General features: G+C 41.3%; 1 protein-coding gene across 1 annotated transcript in view; it reads right to left on the minus strand.

Annotated features, from left to right (window-relative positions):
• Positions 1-20,176, minus strand: part of LOC102370752 (serine palmitoyltransferase 3) — a 127,700-nt gene that overhangs the window by 11,747 nt on the left and 95,777 nt on the right. Inside the window, exon 9 of the mRNA XM_006036792.1 lies at positions 11,441-11,567. Within this exon, the coding sequence (XP_006036854.1) occupies positions 11,441-11,567 (127 nt within the window). The remainder of the gene's footprint in view (positions 1-11,440; positions 11,568-20,176) is intronic.

A 20,176-nucleotide genomic window follows, 5' to 3' on the forward strand; every position in this document is an offset into this window, starting at 1 on the left:
GGCTGGTAAATTTATAGGGAATGTGGGACCTGCTCCACAATCATCAGTGTTTTGCTGAACAAATTAAAAGATCCCATAAAATCAATGCATTTGTAACTTTATGCACAAAGCTGCCCAGGCAGACAACCTGTTAGTTCCAGTTTCAGTCATATAGTTTTAAACTTTCAATGTAAGAGATCTGCTAGGTTAGTAAAGGCCACAAATAGTTTAACTATCTCTCCAATGCTGCTAAAGCAAAAACAGCTGTGCCAGAGGAAGGGGGAAACAAATGAAACACAAAAGCATCCTACTACAAAGCTTTCCAGTTGCTAATAAAAACAATAGTCTGTGGTATTTCCAAAAATATTTTTGGTGTAGTAGATCTCAAAAGAACCAGGAGGAAATACTGAAGAGTTTGGGGGCTGGGGATGAGGGGAGGAAGAGAAACCATGGAATAACTTGACTGAAATCTAAGGAATGAAAGTTCTCCACTTGTTTGCATATTATACATCTTACTGGCACCTCTTCATGCACTGTCCAAAAAGAATTGGGGAATGTGAGGTTTAAAGATAAAAAAAATAGCCATATTTTAACACCAACCAACCTAATTCCTAAATTCTCAGTTTACAGCATATGAAACTACTGGATTTTCAATTAGGGAAAGTTTTCATGGATGCAGATGTTGTTGGCGGATGTAGTTTAATACTTGCTGCCTTCTCCTTTCTATTCAAGTGTTTACCACAATGCTGGAAATAGACTGTCAGCTATTCCAAATTCCAGGCTCTTTAATATTAAACAAACCAGATGCTCATTGTTTAGAATTGATAAATTGGAAGCACAAAACTATTTAAGGTACAGGAGGTGTTTATTCTCTGTCAGGGGGAAAAATCTGTAATAAGAAATATTAGGACTGATAACAGAATGTCAGACAAGCCCCTTCCCACCCAAATAGCTCAGTACTACAGGAACAAGTAGTCTGTAAACAGGGAAGGAGCGCTCTACGCTGGAGCAAGCTTATGGGGCTCATTTTAGCAAGTGCCAGTATAGACACACCTATGAGTTTTTTAAAAACTAGAAATGCCAGACAGCCCAGCATAGTAACTCTGTTTTGCAAGAAGTGGAGAGAGTGCATAAAAAAAGAAGGGATAGTAAGCACATTAATGATAATCAATGTGTACCACTAGGCAGACAGTGTACTGCAGGTGAGGAACACATTTCTTTACCTAAGCCTCAACACTTTTCTTTCTGATACTAAGATGTCTGGTGAAGGAACATGTATTTGCCTCTTACACATTTTCATATGACTTAGTGCCTCCTTACTATTTCCACAGGCTAGCTATCTTAAATGGCACGTGGATAAGTAGAACCCCCCTCACACAATGTTTTAAAGTATCTTTCAACACTTTCTTTTCTATTTGTGCATCTCTTCATCCTGAGTCAGATGATACTTCAGCCTTTTATTCCTGTCTCTCACACACCAGCTTAAATCAGTGTAAGAATAATGCAACTTGGTTAGAGGGTCCAAATTTTACTATGGTATGTTTACCCAAACTGGTAATATTTACCAGATTTTTCCCTTTGCCTGTTAAGTTCCTCAAATACAAAGCTGAATCTGAACATGGCTCATGCATAAAGATTTACACTTTTTTATTGACCAAATAAATAATACAAGGGGAGAGAGAAAAAATTGAAGGATAGAAAAAAGCATTTTACATTTTACAAACTAATCTTTACAGTGTATAATATAAATGATTTGGGTGCAATCTGTTTATTGTGATTTTAGTAAAATATAGGATAAGTCATCTGGATATTATAAAACAAATCTAGAATGATTGCATTTCCAATCCATCTATTATTGGCAAATTTAGTGTTTACATTTGCTATACCACTTAAAAAAAATCTTTATTTTTTATTGTCTGGTTTTAAGGTATTGGCAATTTTGGAAAAAATGTTAATTACATTCTTATTTACATTATGGTATACTGCAAGTTTTAGCTCATTAATTTTTGCAGACTTTTAAAAGGTTTTATTGCACACAATAAATATGGTTTAATTTAAGAAAGAAACAGGGAAGAAAATGAGAAAGAACAGAATAAAAAAGAATGATAAAAGATAGATGGGCTTCTCCCTAATTTCTCTGGAATTACTTGTTTTTTTACAGTACAAGTACCAATAATCAGCTCAGTGGTGGTTTTCTCACAACCCCTGGCCAGGAGGAAAAAGCTGGTTTTGGAGCAGATCAGAAGCTAGGTTTTTCCTGGTTCCTTCCTTGCTTTGGGGCAAAGGAGGAGAGTCATTTATACTTCTACCCTATACCCGACCACAATTACTTCCCTATGCATGCTGGCTCCAATGTAATGGCTGGCAAGTTGAGGAGACAAAGTTTATTCCCTGTTCCCACTCACATGCATGGAAGAGAGAGTGGCAGCTCTCTGGAAATGGCTTAGTCTCATGAACTGCTACCCACAATAAGGATAGTCAGTGGAAGGGGATGAGAGGGCATCTTGTGCCCTTGTGCGAGCACACAAGGCAGCTCTATGAGTTTAAGCCCAATTTTGCTGGAGTCTGTCAGTGTTAGCACTGAATTCAGTAGGAAGAAGATATTCTGACTAGAAGACCAAGTCTGAGAGCTGGATCCTTAAGTGGTGTAAATTGGCAGAATTTCATCATTGCCTTTAGCAGAGTTATCTTGATCACACTAGCTGAGGACCTTACCTCGACTGTAAAACACGTTGTAAAACCCTCATCTTCCTTCAACCCTGTTTCTTTTACGCAGCCAAAGACATTTGTTTTTCAATCTGAAACTTTTAACAAGGAAAGAGGCTGGCTTTAATCAGTTTGACCTTAGAACCCTTCATGATGGCTTTTACCCTTGGAAATTCTTACTCCACATATTAAAAATGGGAACAAGCACCTGTAGCCTTTAATATATATCTCTCAGGTATATTTTTATTGAAGGAGAGTTATTTTTCTCAAACCTGTTCCAGAGAGGATAATCTAACACTGAACTTTTCTGTGGCATGCAGGGGCTATCCAAGACACAAATCCACCTGCTGTAATCTTCTCCAGCTGTTTTTTCATGGAGCCTTTCTAGATAATTAGTTACACAATCAAACTTCTGCATACCGCTGTCAGAATGTCTCTTCAATCTATGTTTTTGGGATACAAAGCTTTACTCCCTTGCCTTGCTCTAGTAACAACTAGATAGCATCTCCAAAAGCTGTGAGGATATTGTTGATGATGATAACAATAAATTGGAAAACAACAGCTGTCCTTCCTTTCTAAATTATTAGATGGACATGTTCTCTTTCCTTCTCTGATTTCACTACAGAAGTAACACACACATATTGCCATGTGCATTAAATCACTATAAAACAGAAGTGCCTTAAGAAAACATGTTCTAAGATATAAATGCTGTTTAGAAACAACTTTTTTATGCCTCAGGAGAAGTGAGGGCATTTTCTGCTATGCCATAATGCCACCTATAACTCAAAAGATTTCAGCTAATGCTCCTTTCTGAATCAGCCTTCAAGGATTGGCATTAGTCTGATTTTGACTGTAAAACACTTCCCAGAGCAAAGCACAGAAAGAAAAAGCGACTAAAGGAGAACAAGGAGGAATTGTACGGAAATTAGTTGTATATAGTCACTGGCTGTATTTCAAGCCTGTTATCTGTACTTACATTTATGTAAACAAAAAGCATCTTGCAGAAAAAGAGGGACAAGCCAACAGGCTTGCAGAATATATTTACTACCAAACACAGGTGATTAATCACAAAGCATGTCAGTCCCTCAACTGAAAGCCAGCCAGCACACATTGCACTACATCTGCAACATATTAGGTATTGCTAAAATGCCAATGACTAAATGTATATAGCAAAGGCAAGTCTCTCAGTTTCTCAAGCAGATAACACTCTGCCAACTGGATTTACAGGACAGCAGCAAGCATCTTCTGGAATGGCAAAGGGTATCTACAGCTCTGCAGTCTCTATTGTGAAGAGCATACTTTTTAAAGGCAACTGTACCCTGGGTCTATACATTATTTCCCATCGTAAAAAATGAAGTTCTGCTTGCTAAGGACAGCCTGGGAGTCCCTTGCTCACAGTAAATATTTCATACTTTCTTGACTTGTATTAGGCAGCTCAAGGGAATATTTGCATACAAATGTGTGTAAAGGAGTTCTGACCCCATAAGAATAACTGTAAGAATTATTTCCATTTCCACCTGTAGATACCCTTTCCACGACCCCTTTTATTACAAGGGAAATTGCAAGCGGCATTATCAAAAGCACTCGGCGCTTACCCACCTCTGTGCTCTTTGGTGTCAGTAGACACTCTCCCATTGACTTAATTTAGGCCAATACTGAGTGGTTTCAATAGTCCCACACACAAACCGATTACCTCAATGCCCTTGTTTGCCAGAATCAACAAACCACTAGACTCTGTGGACCCAGGTCCATCACCTTTGTGGGGAGTAGTGTTATTTTGCAGGTGGCTCAGGTTATGCTCTCCTCAGAGCAGAATTTATTGCCAGAATGGTGGGGTGTAAGGCCCTGATCCAGAAAAATGCTTATTATTATTTATTTTCCCTAGTCATGAACCAAGGCCCAACTCAGACATGCACTGTACAAACAAGGAACAAAAAGGTAGTTCCTTCCATACTTTAAGCACATGCTTATTGGAAGTACTAGTCTGTTTAAAGTTCACTTAAGCAGTTAAATGTTTTGTTGGGTCAGAGAAGTTCTTGTCTCTTAAACTGAAAGTACAAGAATAGATTGAGAAAGGGAACAATAACAGAAAGCACCTGAATTTGTAAGCTGCTTTGAGTAAGTGCCACAATCTGTTCTCATGAGGAGCACTTTATAGTAACACGGCCTAGGACACTTGCAACCAAGCTTCATGTTTTGTAAAACCAATGGACAAATTCTTAAAAATAGATCAGCTCTCATTTAGGAGTAATGGAGTAATGGACGGGGCAGGAGCTAAGCATGTTGGGAAGTCTGTCTTTAAGTTTAACAAAACCCAATACAAATATACAGTTTTCCAGTGATCCTTATAACAATTCCTACAGATTTAACACACATCTTTAAAAAGGGGAAAAAAACAAACCAAATCAAAGCAAACCAAACTGCCCCCCAAGTAAAACATAAAATTTCCTGCTTTTTGTTTTTTTGCAATCAAAGTATGTTCATTTTGAGCTAGGACATCAGAATCCAGAGTTAAAACAGAATAAAGAATAAAACAGTAGTGCTTTTCCATTTTCCAAGCTGAGAGAAAAAGTAAAATGTTAAACCAGAACAGTATAAATAGCAGAAATGGGTTACATTTAAAAAATATCTTTCTATTTTAATTATGTCAGGTATTATTTATAACACCTGTAAGACAATAGCTTTTAAAGAATTTATTTCAAATTGGATAGTTTGCCATAAAAATATATGAAGAAAATAGAAAACTTCGTTGTAATCGAAATTTTGTTTACCACACGCTAAACATAAAAATATACCCACTTAAATACATCAATTTGCTATTTACTTCACTATAATTTGTTCTTTGTCACAAAGAAAATTACTTCAGTTTTAGCTGTCTTGCATCTATCCATTCAGTGGTTTTATTTTTTGCTCATCAAATTTATGTGTAAAAATATGTTTGCAATATTTTCAATGGGAGAAAAAGGGTCCAAGATCACAGCTGGAAGGGGCTGTGTCAGTGCCTTGCATGCAAGTAAGCATACTGAGAGCCAATCCTGAAACCGAGGCAAGTGCAATCTCACTGTGGGGATAAAACTGCTAAGGCAGCTACTGAGTTTTCTCAGTTATCTGTTGAGTTATTTCCAGTGGTGTAACAAGGAGTCATAACAAGAAAGAATGTGTATAATGAAGCATGTACAGTGAAGGCCACAGGAACTTCTGTTTGCCTTATCTCACCTGAGCAAAGAAGGGAACAATTGAAATTAAAAGGACACAAAAACTTAAAAAGCAAAGAGGATTTTTTGGGGTTTTTCTAATAGTGCAAACTAATCTGGAATGTATTGACACATGGTATCATCAAGTAAAATAGTTATAGCTGAGAAAAGATCATAGGGGGATTACACTTAAAAATTACAAGTGCTATTAGTCCTCAAACTTCAGCACCTTGTGCAGCATACTGAATTTGAAACACGCGTCTTCCTCAACATCATGAATTTTATATTGTACAAATGGACACACGTATTCGGGCCTTTTTTTACATTTTTGAATAGACGCTTTTTAAATAGATGGATTAGTACCATGCACAGAAAACAAAGAATTTGCAATATTTAACCATGGGCTCTGTTGTCACTGGGCAGCAGGTAGCACAAAAGCTACCTCCAGGGCTAGAATGGCATCCGACACCCAGCAGTCCTCTGTGGCCTCCACTGCCTTGGCCACCATGGCATCCTGCCACGCCTAGGCCTCCAAGTGCCTCTCCTCAAGGGCCAGGAGCCTGTCCTGGAACTTCTGGTCCACCTGGAACCTCTCTCATCTGTATCAGGGGCGACTAGAATCCCCAATTCTAGTTCCCAATTTCACCTGCCACCTGTTTCCACTTGTCTCCCTCACTTTGTCCCATCTTCTTCCTTGTTTCTCCCCCCGGGCACAACAAACTTAAGCCTTTGCATCCTGGTCAGGCTGGTTCTTCCTGTTCTTTCTTACTGCCTAACAGGTACAGATATTACACTTTTACTGGTACAAGTGATTGGAAACTGGTCTCTGCCTGTAACAGAGCAGAAGTTTGGTACACAGACTGGTTTAAAAATGGCAAAATGCAGTATAAGCTTTGCCACCCCCACCAAAGGATGAATGTGTGTTCTGTTCACTACTGATCTAAACTATGCTGCTTAGAGAAAACCACATAATGTAGATTGATTCTGCCTTGGACTTTTTGAATGTCAGTATGTTGCCAGGAGGGGGAGCACTAAGAGCACAGGAGAGACCATCAGTTCTGATGCCTGGTGCCACAATGGCTGTTAGTAATTATGGCTAGGGACAGACATTCAAAAAAGCTTGAGCCTGAATTGATTCAAGCTTTGCAGGTTGTCTAACCTGGCTAGGCTGAACCAGTTTGTAACCAGACAGACATTGTCTCTGGATTGAGATAATTCAGGCACATGCCTGCAGTGGCTCAGGCTAGAAGCTACAGGGTGCTAGAGCAGCCCTCCCTTCCCTTTCACAGTACTAAACTGAGGGAGGACATGGCCAGGCCCTGGCAGGACCTCTGATTAGGGAGGTCTGCATGCACCATCCCAGGCTTTTCCCCGCTGGCTGCTCAAAGGGTGGGAGTGTTGCCAGCCCCCAGCCCTGGGCTAGCATTTTGAGGCAAGCGGGGAGGAAGGGGACATGCGGTGCATGCCTCTGTTGATGATACAGAGCTTTTCAATCTCCCTCCCTGCTTCTTTATACTGTCTGCAGCAAACTGCCAGGCAAGCAAGCCAGCAGGGGGATGATAACAGTGTTTATCACCTCATTGGCAAAACAATAGCCTCTCTCCATTAGTTCAAACTCTTCTTAAACCGCTTACCGGCTGACCTGTTGATTAGCTCTAAAAAGCCCTAAGTGGTCACTGTTCTGTCTGTCTGTCCCAGTGAAATTGGAGACACACACACAGACATCTCTCAGCATTACTAGCATATCACATGCCTAGGGTCTGTGGAGCTTGGGTTTGTGCTGTGGGAGATGGAAGGAAGGGAGGAAGGGGGGGATTCCTGCTCAAGCAGTGAGCAGCGAGGTTGGGAGTAGAGCAAGGGGAAGCCAGGCAGACCCTGCTGTACCTGTAGTCTGTGCCAGAGCTCTAGCCAGGGAGAAGAGGGGAGGGACCAGCTCTGCTGTGGAGCAGAGAGCTCTGCCAAGCCCAGAGAGCATGCTGGGATGCTGGGGGAGTTTGGTTTAACTGGTTAAACCAGCAAGGGGTCTGGGAAAGACATTGCATAAACCCGTTTGAGCCAAATCAGTTAAATCTGATACTACATTCAACCAAGTTTATTTCAAACTGGTTTCAGCCATTTTCAAACTGGTTTATGAGCACTGAAAATCTGTTCTGTTACAGGTTTAAACCAGTTTCTTATCACTTAAACCAGTTTATGTGTAATGTGTGTCCCTAGCCTATGAAAAGTAACTGCTCTGCCCTTGCATTCCCCCTTCACCTCCCTCCCTGCTGCAGCAGACACAGTCATTCTATGGGATAGTATGCACAGTTTAGTCATGTGGAGGTGCTGTGAGGGGATGGGCATATGCTCACTTCAGTGAACAAATCTCTACTGAGCATGTGTGAATGAAGATTTTTTCAGAGGCTTAAAACTTGGCCAGGCTTGGGTATATTTTATGGCCATAGCAATAAGGACAACAGTGTCAACCCCACTCCCCTGTCAAACTTCAAATCCTTATTCCCAAGTGTAGAGATGCTACAGCTTCTCAATGAAACAGCTGTGACAATTTTGTAAGACAGTCAAAACATGTGTTTCTCTATCCTTCTGGGAAATGACCAAACCTTTTTTATTATTAAAAAAAATGCTTGAGGCATATACTTGTTATGGAAACTTTCAGACTGAAGGGTTAAAATTTGATAGTTAAGGTATAAGGAACTGAATGCAGGGTCAAAGAATGGACAGTGTTGGCTGTCTTGACTATAGGAAGCACTTCCTGTGTCCTGTATAATTATGCAGCTCCACTGGTGTTCGCAAGCATCTGATCATGTCCTCCAACCATGAATCCAATAAACTAATCATGGCTTGGAAGTTTAAACCTTGTTTTCTTTTTCAACCAAGCATACTCTTGCTAATGAAGAGAAAACAACGGCAAATCAACTGGTCTGAATTACAACAGAGTAAATACAGTGTGACTACATTTCTGGGCGTTGATTGCATTCAGCGTATAATCACATCTCCCCTGCTCAATGGGGAATAAATAACAAGTAGAAGGAAGGGTGGAAAAACTTACGGTTTAGGAAATATAAAACAGGACTGAGAAGTGCACTAGAAATTAAAACATAAAAATTATGATAACTGGTAAGGGGGCAATTAAATTACCAAGGAGGCCTGACTTTCCTGGATTTCTGTAAATTTACCCTTCTAGGCTTCTGGGATGAAGGCAGCTGAAAGAATAAGATGAGATTACTCATTGACCATTTAGGTATTTTGCTTCCTTTCTCCACTCACTAGTTCCTAGTTAATATGGATCTTGTCCCAAGACATCTCATCTTTACTGTTCAAAATACTTAATACATTTATTAGCAGCTTCTGTAGAGAATTCTGGAGTTTCCCCTCCCTTTAGGAAAATACTGTCTGAACATCTCTTTGAGTCTTATATAGCGTTTTCAACAGAATTAAATGCAGCACTTGATTTATATAAAAATATCATCTCTGTGTCACCAAACAACAGTGCTGCTGAAATAATTTTTTTTAGAAACTGAATCTGAAACCTAGCCAGGTGTGCACAACTTTAGAGCTGAGCTTTTCTCTTATCAGATTGCTCTGCACTGTATGAAGAATCAGGCCAGCTACAGGTCATTTGCAAGCAGCTCTGAAAGGCTGAGTTTAGAAATGCACTATAGACATACTTCATTTCTTAAAGTCAAAAATAAATAAATACCTCTTGAACAGGTTTAATACAATATTGCCCTCTGTTGGCAAGCCTTTTTATATAACTGATCTGTAGAATTCTATAATGTATCAGTAGCGTAAGAGTGATGTTGTATCCATGATGGCCCAGGAATTATGCAGAGACAAGGATTTCTTTGGGTGATATCTTTTATTGGACCAACTGCATAGTTGGAATAGAGTTAGACAAGCTTTTGAATGCAAGACATCAGGTCTTGCATTTGAAAGCTAGTCTAACTCTATCCCAACTATACAGTCCCATAAAGGATACCACCCTAAAAAATCCTTATTTTTCGTGTAATGTATCAGGGCAGTTTGAATTTGAAATTAGAAACAAAGCATAAGAGTCCATTTCTGATTTCCAGTGAGACCCAGCAGGGACCTGTATTACAGCAAAGTGTTTCTACTTCCTTTGTGTGGATGAGAAAAAGAAGCACAGTTTAATTTAGAAACTAGCACTTCACACATATGCTATACATAAAATAACACTATGCACAACTCATATCCTAAACACCCTTAAAAATAAAAAGGGTTGGTACATCAGCTATTATTCCTGGGTTAATATATTTTAAATCTCATACCTTGAATATATTTCAGTAACAGATTGAAATGCTAACAGAAAGACCCACTATACATTTATCCTACAGCGTACCACATTCAGGGCACGTCTACATGAGATGCTATGTTGCTGTAGCAACAAGTAGTCGGGGGCACATACAGATGCACGCACAGTGTACATTGTACAGAGGCAATCATTAGATCAGCTATCAGGGAAACAATATAAATACTACTCTTCTCCCCTAAATAACACCACTAAGTCTTGCTTCAGGTCTCCTCATAATACTGTATCAAAACAAATTAAATCCAAGACATCACAATCCTGTTATATAGTGAATGAAGTCATCATTTTGTTAATACCACTGTTTATCCTGTGACACCTTAATAGAATGCCTCTAGCATGATTTCAACTGTTTGAGACTTGGAAGATTTGCATTCATCAAGAAGTGGATCTGGAACCATCACAGCTGAGAGGAAGCTCCTCGGTTGAGTACCTCTAAGTAGTATTTTAATGGCAGTATCAATATGATGAATGAAAGGATCTCAGTTCTAATTCTGAACTCATGCTGTAAAGTCACATGATCCATTTTCATTAGTCTATTTTTCCTTCATGCTTTTTGGAAGTAGTGTGGGCCAGGACTTAGTGAATGAACTCAAGGCAAGAGCTCCAAAGGGATATCTGCGTCTCTGTAAGTGTCTTATTTTGTGACCTCCACCAAGTCATCTGGCCACTCAGTGTTTCTGTTCGCCCAACAACAGAGCCAGCATAACAGTATTCACCAGCCCTTCCAAGAGTTTTCTGAAGCTTAGCTTGATAATGGCCTATAATGTACTCTCAGATCATTGCGCAAAAATGTGGACAAGTAAGTAGAACATAGGATTAGAAGAAGCTTCCACAGGCATCTGCTGTATTCACAGGTAACTCCTCACCCAAAGGCCCCCAAAATTGTAACTTCAAACCCTTGGATACAACTACAAGACAAAATCAGAAAGATCAAGCATACCCTACCACATGCCATAAGATAAAAGCAGGAGAGATGAGGGTGCTGCTAATGCCCTGCCACTGTGATGACAGGGAAATCATTGGTTAATTAATGTGTGTGCAGTGTTGTTAAAAACACTCTGAAGCATGCAAGCATGAGACATGTACAAAGCAATTGATTTCCTTAGCACTGTACCAATTCCCTTACTTCTTTACTGCCTTGGTCATTTGTTGCTGGAAACGTTTCTGACCTTTGTGCTTAGCATATGCTAAGAATATGAGCCCAGTGTATGAAGTCACAAAGATGTCTTACCTTTTGTTGTTCCATCTAGTCCCATGACACACTTCATGGCCCTAACGATTTGCTCTGCAACGGGGGGACACATAGATGTGGCATAAACAGAACTGTGGGAATGAGTTCGTAAAAAGTCCATAAATTCCTTAAAAAATAGAACAGAATTTGAATTAATTTTCAGCAGGTAAAAGAGCAGAACAGCCTACCAACTACAGAGGCAGTGAGAACTACTACAAAGACATTTGACTACGATTTTTTAAAAACTGATTGTCATTAAAAAGTTATGGCATGAAGAAACACAGGTGATCTTTTAGCAAGTGCAGATACTTAAAAACAGAAGCAAGGCAACCTGAGCTGAAAGAAACTATGGAGCAAAACACTATTGACTTCGATCTTGAAATTCTGCATAGAAGAGGGGGAAAAATCATTTAATTCACTAATGGACCAGAGAACAGCTGAATTTAAAATACTATGCTGTGTTACCCTTAGTAGTGATATATATAATATGCAACAGGAAAACTGTTCAGTTTCCCTTCTCTTGGACTTACCAGAAGAGAAGTAACATTACTAGTTCTATATTCACTATATTCTATGTTTAATGGAGTCCTCCAAGTTTGTCCTTAATATAAGGCTAGAACTTGATTGCCATTATACATCCCAATTACAACATACAACTAACTATGACATATTCTTTAGAGCAGGGGTATCAAACTCATCTGGGCCCACGGGCTGGATGAGGGCCATTGGGCTGGTCTGCAGGCTGGATTGGAATGCCGCACCAGAGCCAGTGCACTGGGCCAGTTTGACAGGGTGCTGCCTGCAGTGCGCACCCCCATGCACTGAGACACCCCCATGCACTGTGGGTAGAGTGAGCCCCAGAGCAGGGCCTGTGTGTGCTGCACAGGATGCCTGGGGCTGGATCAGATGCGCTGCATGTGGCACCCTGCCAGATTGGACTTGCACGCTAGCTCCAGAGTGGTCTGGTCCAGACTGGCCCAGGAACCAGCACTCTGGGTAGGTCTGGTAGGGATGTTGCATGCAGTGTGCGCCCTGGACTGACAACCGGTGTTGCATGCAGCATCCACGGTGCTAGGTGCAGCCCATGTGCCAAACTGGCTGCACATGCCCATGTGGCTGGGAATGTGGAGTGGCTGGATGTGGAGCTATTCCAGCCAGTTATTCCAGCTATTCCAGCTTTAAGGCCAGATGTCTGACACTTGGCCTTAAAGCCTCTGAAACATGTCTCTGTACAGAGTGAAAATGAAATTAAACTGTGATTAGGACAAGGACCTCACCATTTTGTTCTATGATGGGGTTTCTGGAATAAAAGTTACAGCACACTGTCCCTGAACAAGAAAGTCAGTCTTACTGGAAAGCAAAGCACAAGTTCAGCTACCATTTGACTGAGGTAGTACAAATACAAAGCCATACCTAACAATAAGTATGAAAACACAGCTCCTGGAAAGAAAAGGTGTAAATGACCTTTAGACCATGGCAGTCAGCTCCTTTCAACTTCTAAGTGTGGTACTGACATCTTTTATAACATAATTTTTCCTTGCTAATTGTACATTTACATTAATGATGATTGGCTAATGTTTCTAAAAGGTTTTGCTCCTTTAAAAAGGGATCTACATTAATGCAAAGGCAGTACCCACAAAAATTGCTGATGTCGTCTTTTAAATTTGGTGGCTTGATGGTGTCATGTTTGGCATCTTGCTCAAATCTGACATTTAAATAGCAGCCCCTGTTACAATAGGAACAGTTTGTGCTGCCTTGTTGTACTGTTAATGATGTCCATAATTTTGTGGCTTAGATGACCCAGTAAATTTTGCAATAAAATGGTTATACTACAATTCTAATAGGTGAAAAACACTGTACATAACAGTTCTTAGCAAATGGAGAAATTTTGACAATTGCTTACACAGGATAAATTCACTTACTTTAAGGCCTAAGGCCTCATACTAAGCCTCTGAACTTAATCTGATTATAAAATTAGTTCTACCACTTTGAATCACTGCACTCTGGCCAACCAATACTAACTTAAGGAGGACTCTGTAAAAATATGGACTTATACAAGTAGATCTGACGGCTGATTTTTAGGGCCAGATCTGGTGAAAAAGCCTTTCCTACTCCCTATCCCAGTTTGAGAACAAGATACAAATGAAAAATTATAGGTTGGAGGCCTACATAGAGGAGAAAGAGGTTTCAGACTTACTCTTCATGGCAGAATTTTACCAGCTATCCTGATATTTTTTTCCTGTTTATACTGGCAGAATTGTCCTCCCCCATCTGCGTATTCCTGTTCCAAGTGACATGATTTGTTTGTAAACCTCTTTCCCAGGCAATATAAGCTGAACCAAAAATAACATGAGTGTCTTCATGGGTTTATATCTGTTTAAATTAAACTATACCCAAAAAATGTTCTTGACATTCTCCCTTTGCACCTGGACATAACCCAAAATGGAGGTAATTTGGCCTGAGGAATTCTTGCAAGTTTGGCTAACCATTTCAGAATTAGTTTCACAACCCTGACTTACTTCAGAGCTGTTACATGAAAAAACATAAAAAAGCTGTTAGATTTTAGTCAAAGAGGAAGGCATAGAAAAAAAAGAACAAAATTAGTTTAACTTGGTACTAATTTGCTGTGAACTGCAATAAACACTTCTAAAATAACTTTATTGTACGTGACTAGAAAGGGAACTTTTGAAAGTTAAGGGATTGCCAAAGAATAAACCAGCTTGTTCTTTGTATTTTTTTCCCTGCTGTCTCCTGAGCTACAGAAAAAAGTTTTCAAGCTCAAAAATTATAGTTGGCTATTAGCAATTATTCATTTGCTTATTAATATTAAATAACAGAATGAAATGAAGTTGTGTATACTGCAGTAGTCTTAATGCAAACACTGTCTCTTAGTGCTATCAACTCTGAGTCCCAGAAACAGGAGCTGTGGGAGAGTCTGTATGTCAGGTGGGTACCAATGTTTACACATATTTGAGCAATAACTCAGAAAAAAGAAAGAAAAAAAGAAAGAGCTTAATGCTACTCTGACTCTGGGTCCTTGTATTCAAGTGAAATAAGATGAGAATATAGCACCCACCTTGGATGGTAGCTAGCTAAAAGCAGAAATGACAGGATCAATTGCAGTGTTTAAAGCAATTCAGTTGGAAACCAAAAACAACAACTTGGGCAAACAGGTTGTTTCCTCTCTACCAGCTATTTCCCTATCCTCCTACTCTGACTCAGGATCCTTGTATTCAAATCCAAAACAAGGATGAATGGAAAAAAAAACCCTTGTCTTGGATTCGAGTAAATACGGTAAAAACAAGACATTCATAGCACAGGGTCTCAGTGGCAAAAAAGAATTCTTCAGTATTCTCCAATAGTAGTCAGTAGTTCACTGGAAGAGCAGTATAGGAAGTATTAAATTAACAAAACAGAGATACTAGTTTAAAAAGAAAAGAAGAAATAGATTTTGTACTAAATAGGAGGCCTGTGCAAAGCAGCTAATATTTGCTTGGTGATTTGAATCACTGTCCCAAATCGATTCAGCTGCTGCTGAATCTCTGAATCACCCAGGTCCATCCCCTGCCCGATCTCCCAGCCCCCACCATGGCTGCCTGCCCCAGCTCCTGGCACTTTGAAAAAAAAAAGCCCCAACTCACCTGGTGCTGCCCTGTGGGGAGTGGCGGGGGTGATCCCCACTGCCCCCCACTGTCCCACGCTGCATGGAGGGCTCTGCATGCAGCCCCCTGACTCCTGCCTGCTCCCCCAGCCCCCTGCCATGGCTGCTCTGCCCACCTGAGCTCCAGCCCTTTAAGAAAAAAAAGAAACCAAAAAAATCCCGGCCTCACCGGCTCCTGCCCAGCAGGGGGGCGATCCCCTCTTCCATGAGCCCCCTGAAGCCCCAAGGCCGCTGCAGGAGCTGATGAGCCCGGGGGGGATTTGTTTTTGTTTTTCTTCAAGGGCCAGAGCTCAGGTGGGCAAGGCAGCCATGGGGGGTGGTGCTGGGGGAGCCAGAGGGGGTCAGGGGGCTCGTGGCAGAGCCCCCCAAGCAGCGTGGGGCAGTGAGGGGCAGCAGAGATTGCCCCCCTGCCAGGCAGCACCCAGTGAGTAGGGGCTTTTCTTTAAAGCGCCGGGCCCTCCGCCCTTCTCCAGCCCCCCTCCCCTGCCCCATACTTACCAGCTCCAAGTCCGGCTCTCAGTGGCAGTGAGCGGGGACTGCCTGAATCACTGAAGCTCTCCGAATCTTTTCCAAATTGAGTCAGAGAGCTTCAAATCAATTCAGACCTTTTTATTGGTCCCCTGATTCGATTTGGATTTGGAGAGTTGGCCACCAAATCAGGACGAATCTCCTCTGAATTGAATCAGCAGGTGAAGCTTTGCACAGCCCTACTAAATAGATTATCTACAAAATTATGTAGGGCAGAGCAGAGTACTCTTAACTTACAGCCAATGCGTGTCTCTATCTTTAAATGGCAAACATGTTAAAGACAGCACTGTAAGGAGAAATTATAGAATTAAAGATACAATATTATTTGCTGCACTAATTAAAGGAGCATCTAGACTCTATACTTGACCAGTGGGTATACTTCAGACCATAGTGTAGCTAGAGAAGGAAATGGGATGCCTGCATCCCTTGCTGTCTTTATACACTCGAATCGGCATATATAATTGGTAGAAATCTGGGAACTGAGAATGGTATATGGCTAGATTGGACCAAGTCTCTATAAAATCCAATAATCTATCCCCAATACTAAAGAAAATAAGGTGACTCCTGCCTTTGCCCTCCACTAATATGTCATGCCTATGGGCTAGTTACAAGGATAGCTGTGCTTCTGACCTCTCTTTGGTCAGCACAAATGTATTTCCACTCATGTCTGAATTCATGCCTTCACTTCTAGGGTGAACTGATTTGATTCTAGTTTGGGCCCTGGGCTACAGTATTCTTGTGGAGAGATCGTGCCTACCCAGCAAGTCCGACTGGGTTTGGCATCTACAGTTCTCCCCTTCGGGAGACTGTGGCCAGTGGGTAGACAGCTTTCTTAAAGCAAAGCATTGGCTATTCTTAACAGTGGGAATACAGCGTAATTTGAGAGCAAAAGCCTTTAAAACAACAAAAGGCCTCCATGTATTCTGTTCTTCTTAAAGTCCTATTATCCTTTAGTAGGGACTCTGAGAAGGCCTCAGTTTTGCAGTTACTTCTAACCTGAGCAGTCCAAGTATTAGGCCCTTGACACACTTTACACTTAAGATGTATTTAACCAGATAATCACATCTTAAAGCCATATGCTAATGCAATTAATAGTGTTATAAAACAAGGAATAAGTCGCAAAGTTATTACACAAAAAATGTGTAATAACTTTGTGGTAATTTTTTATCATGTCACTAATTGTGTGGCCAGGCTGGGGCTCCCAGCTGCGGAGGGAGAGAAAGGGGAATGGCACCCTGTGCTCCCATGGCTTGGTGCCCCATCAGCTGATCCAGGCTTGCAGCTGCAGTTGCACCCACACGGCTGATAGCCTGATCAGCTGATGGGGCTCCCAGCCGCAGGAGTTTGTTACTTCCTGGTACAAGGGGAGCCTGGGACCCTGCACTTGCAATAAGGCGTAATGTACATGGCAGGAAGCGTGATTGTGAGGACTGCACATCAGATCCTGTTGTGCCTTTACTTAGCCAGTTTTCCTTCACTGTCTCTCTACCTCCTGCTTGAGGGAGTGTGTCCATTTAAACCTAATCAGGGTTTTGCTTTTGTGTATTCACAAGTTTGGATTCGCTGCCCCTAAATGCCCCCTACAAAACTACTCTGGTGACTTCATTAAGGGCTTGGAAGTAGAACACCAAACAAATGGATCTTGCCTTGTCTGTGAGGTGTTGGTGGTTGAGTGGCTGTCTCAAGCCACTGTTTCTCTTTCTGTTTCTTTTTTTGTAACAGCCTGCTATTAAAACTAGACAAATATATTCATATAGTAAATATTAGGGGTGTATTGATAAACATTTTCTTGGCTGAAACCAAGAAACCAATAGCCAATTATTCACCAGGAATATCAGCCAATACTGATCTGATAACTGACTTACAGGAATGCAGCTGGGCAGCATGGAGAGTGGCGTCCTGCAGGTAAGTCTGTGGAAGGGAAGGAGCATGGAGTGGGGGCAGATCGAGACCCCCATGGTGAGGTAGGGTGTGGGACAGGGGCAGGGGCTGGGGCAGGGAAGTGAATAGCACCTTGGGGGAGTGGGATGGAGCTGCGGGTAGCTAGTCCACTGTGGGCTTGGGGCTCTTCACCCTGCTGCCTTTGCTCCAGGAGCTGCTGCCTGTCCAGCAGCAGAGGCAGCAGCAAGCTGTGTCTCCAGCTGCTGGATGGGCAGGGGATGAAGCGTGACCAGTGCCGCTCCTGAGGCAGAGGCAGCATGGCAGAGAACCATGAGTGCACAGCAGGCAGCCTTCCTCCGCCCTTATCACACTCAGCTTTGTTCCAGTTAAAAGTGACCAGCGCTTAAAAATGGTGGCAAAGACCTGGCTTTTAAAAATGGTGGCATTAAATGAGCTTTAGTTCAAGTGCCCCCACTGCCATTTTTAAGCGCCAGGATGCTGATCCCATGGACAAGCATCCCACGGCTCCGTCTTGCTCCTCCAGGGTCCCATTCACCTGCTCCCTCAGGGTCCCATGGGGCCTTGATCTGCACCCCCCCCGAATCCGCATTCCCCTCCCCAGACCTACCTGCAGGGTGCTGTTCTCCATAGTGCCCAGCTGCATTCCTGGCTGGTGCGTGCATGCAGCTGTGTGCACGTACGCGGTGTCTGGGGGCCTCAGCCAGAAGGCATAGTTATTGGTACATTATCAGCTATACCAGTCTAAAGAAGCTGAAAGGCGATAATGTTAATTTTCCTTTTATCGGTGCTGATCTGATATGGCACCAATATATTGGGACACCTCTTGTAAATATCCCACTAACCACATCCCCTACAGTAGTTATAAGTTACTACAGAGCAGTCTTACATCTGCTATATGAAGTGCAGGCAATTCTTTGTCATCTGATGCTCTGAAGCCTTGTATGAGCATATATACACATTAAGGAAAGTAGATTAAATATTTTTACTCTTTCCAATATAGGTTTAATCTGTGTGCAGTTAAGTAACAGGCACCTATATATGTGCTGGAAGTCTGCTGTGATGTGTGCTAATTAGCATGCTCCAGCAGCCTCCACATCATGAGTATTCAGCATCTCTGTGCTTCAAAATGGTGGTGGGGTACTTTAACAAAATCTCATCCAGTGAGCTTTAGTTAAGGTGCCCCTGCTTCCATTTTGAAGCGTAAGACACTAAGTACATGTGACTCTGTGGGAGTGTTAATTAGAGCGACTCTCAGAGCTGCTCTAATTAACACCCCCCCAGAGCACGTGTAAAGACGCCCCTTGATTGAATCAATGGACAGGTGGTAAATGTAGAAAGCTTAACATTCTCAACTCACCTGGAGCTGAACAATGATATTTTCATGTCAGGCATTTTCTTGTATAAACAACACTCTTAGCATTGTATCTAACTAAAAAGTTAAAAAATTAGGCTGCATGGTGAACAGAACAGGAAATAGGAATTACTATGACAAAAGGGATGAAACGGCTATTTTATTTTTTTTACGGACACCGTTGATGATACTTTGAAGCACTTTTAGGATATGTGTATAGAAAACATGATTTGGGTTTAGCTTTACAATTTGTCTTACAAGGTGGATAGTGAAGGTTAAATTATCAAAATGATTTTTTTTTGATGGGCATCCACATTTCTTAAAATGCATTGGGGCCATTCTCTGCTTCTAGTGCTATAAAGCAGGAACAGCCTTTACAGTGCTATAAACCAGGAACAACCACAACAGCATCAAAGGAATTGCCACAGTTTTGTGCCAGTTCAGCTGCAAGCCACATTTATACCTGCAGCAAACTCATTATAGCTCTTGAGACAGATCCCAAGTGTCATAGCTCCACTAATGCTAATGATAGCATGACAACTCATAGTTTCACAGAAACCAGTGAAATAATGCCAGTTCACAATCTCAGGGAATCCGTCCCATTCTTCATATAACAGTTTAATAGTATACATAAACAGACACACGCAGCTGCATCTACATGTTAACAGAGGCTGGAGTTCAGTCTGTTTGACGACTTCAACCTGAACAGAAGGAAAAGAATGGAAAACTACCAAATTGCACAACGGTGCTGCTCATGCTTTCTTTTTAGCTTGCTTTTTGCCATTTTACCATGCTTTCTTTTTCCAGTTACATCATGTACAGCTGCACTTGCTGTTGATTTTTGTCATCAACAAGAAGAAATGTTCTGGATGGACATGGGGCTATTGAGTGCATATTGTTTGCTACTGCAAAACTTCCTTGGCAAAAGAATTTCTCCACCAACCTCAAAAGTGAGAATGAAACATTCCACAAATATTTAGAAATTCTATTATCAAGGGACCCTGTACTTTCAGGATGCTGTTTCTACAAATGAAATAAAATAATAAACTCTCTGCATGTAAATCAGAACAGTGCATCATATTTAGCTAGCAATAAAACTTGCTGAAAATCCTTCCCAAAGCAACAAACAGCTACATTATAAAAAGCCCAGGGCAGCACAAAAGCCCTGGTAATAAAACAAATTATATAATGTAAATATGAGGCATAAATAAAAAGGCCAACTATTTTACCCATCCCAATACTGTAGAACATCTGAATATGACCACGTATTATCTTTTATCTTTGAAAGAGTCAT

Source organism: Alligator sinensis, unplaced genomic scaffold, assembly GCF_000455745.1.
Source record: "Alligator sinensis unplaced genomic scaffold, ASM45574v1 scaffold1174_1, whole genome shotgun sequence".
Taxonomy (NCBI): Eukaryota; Metazoa; Chordata; order Crocodylia; family Alligatoridae; genus Alligator; species Alligator sinensis.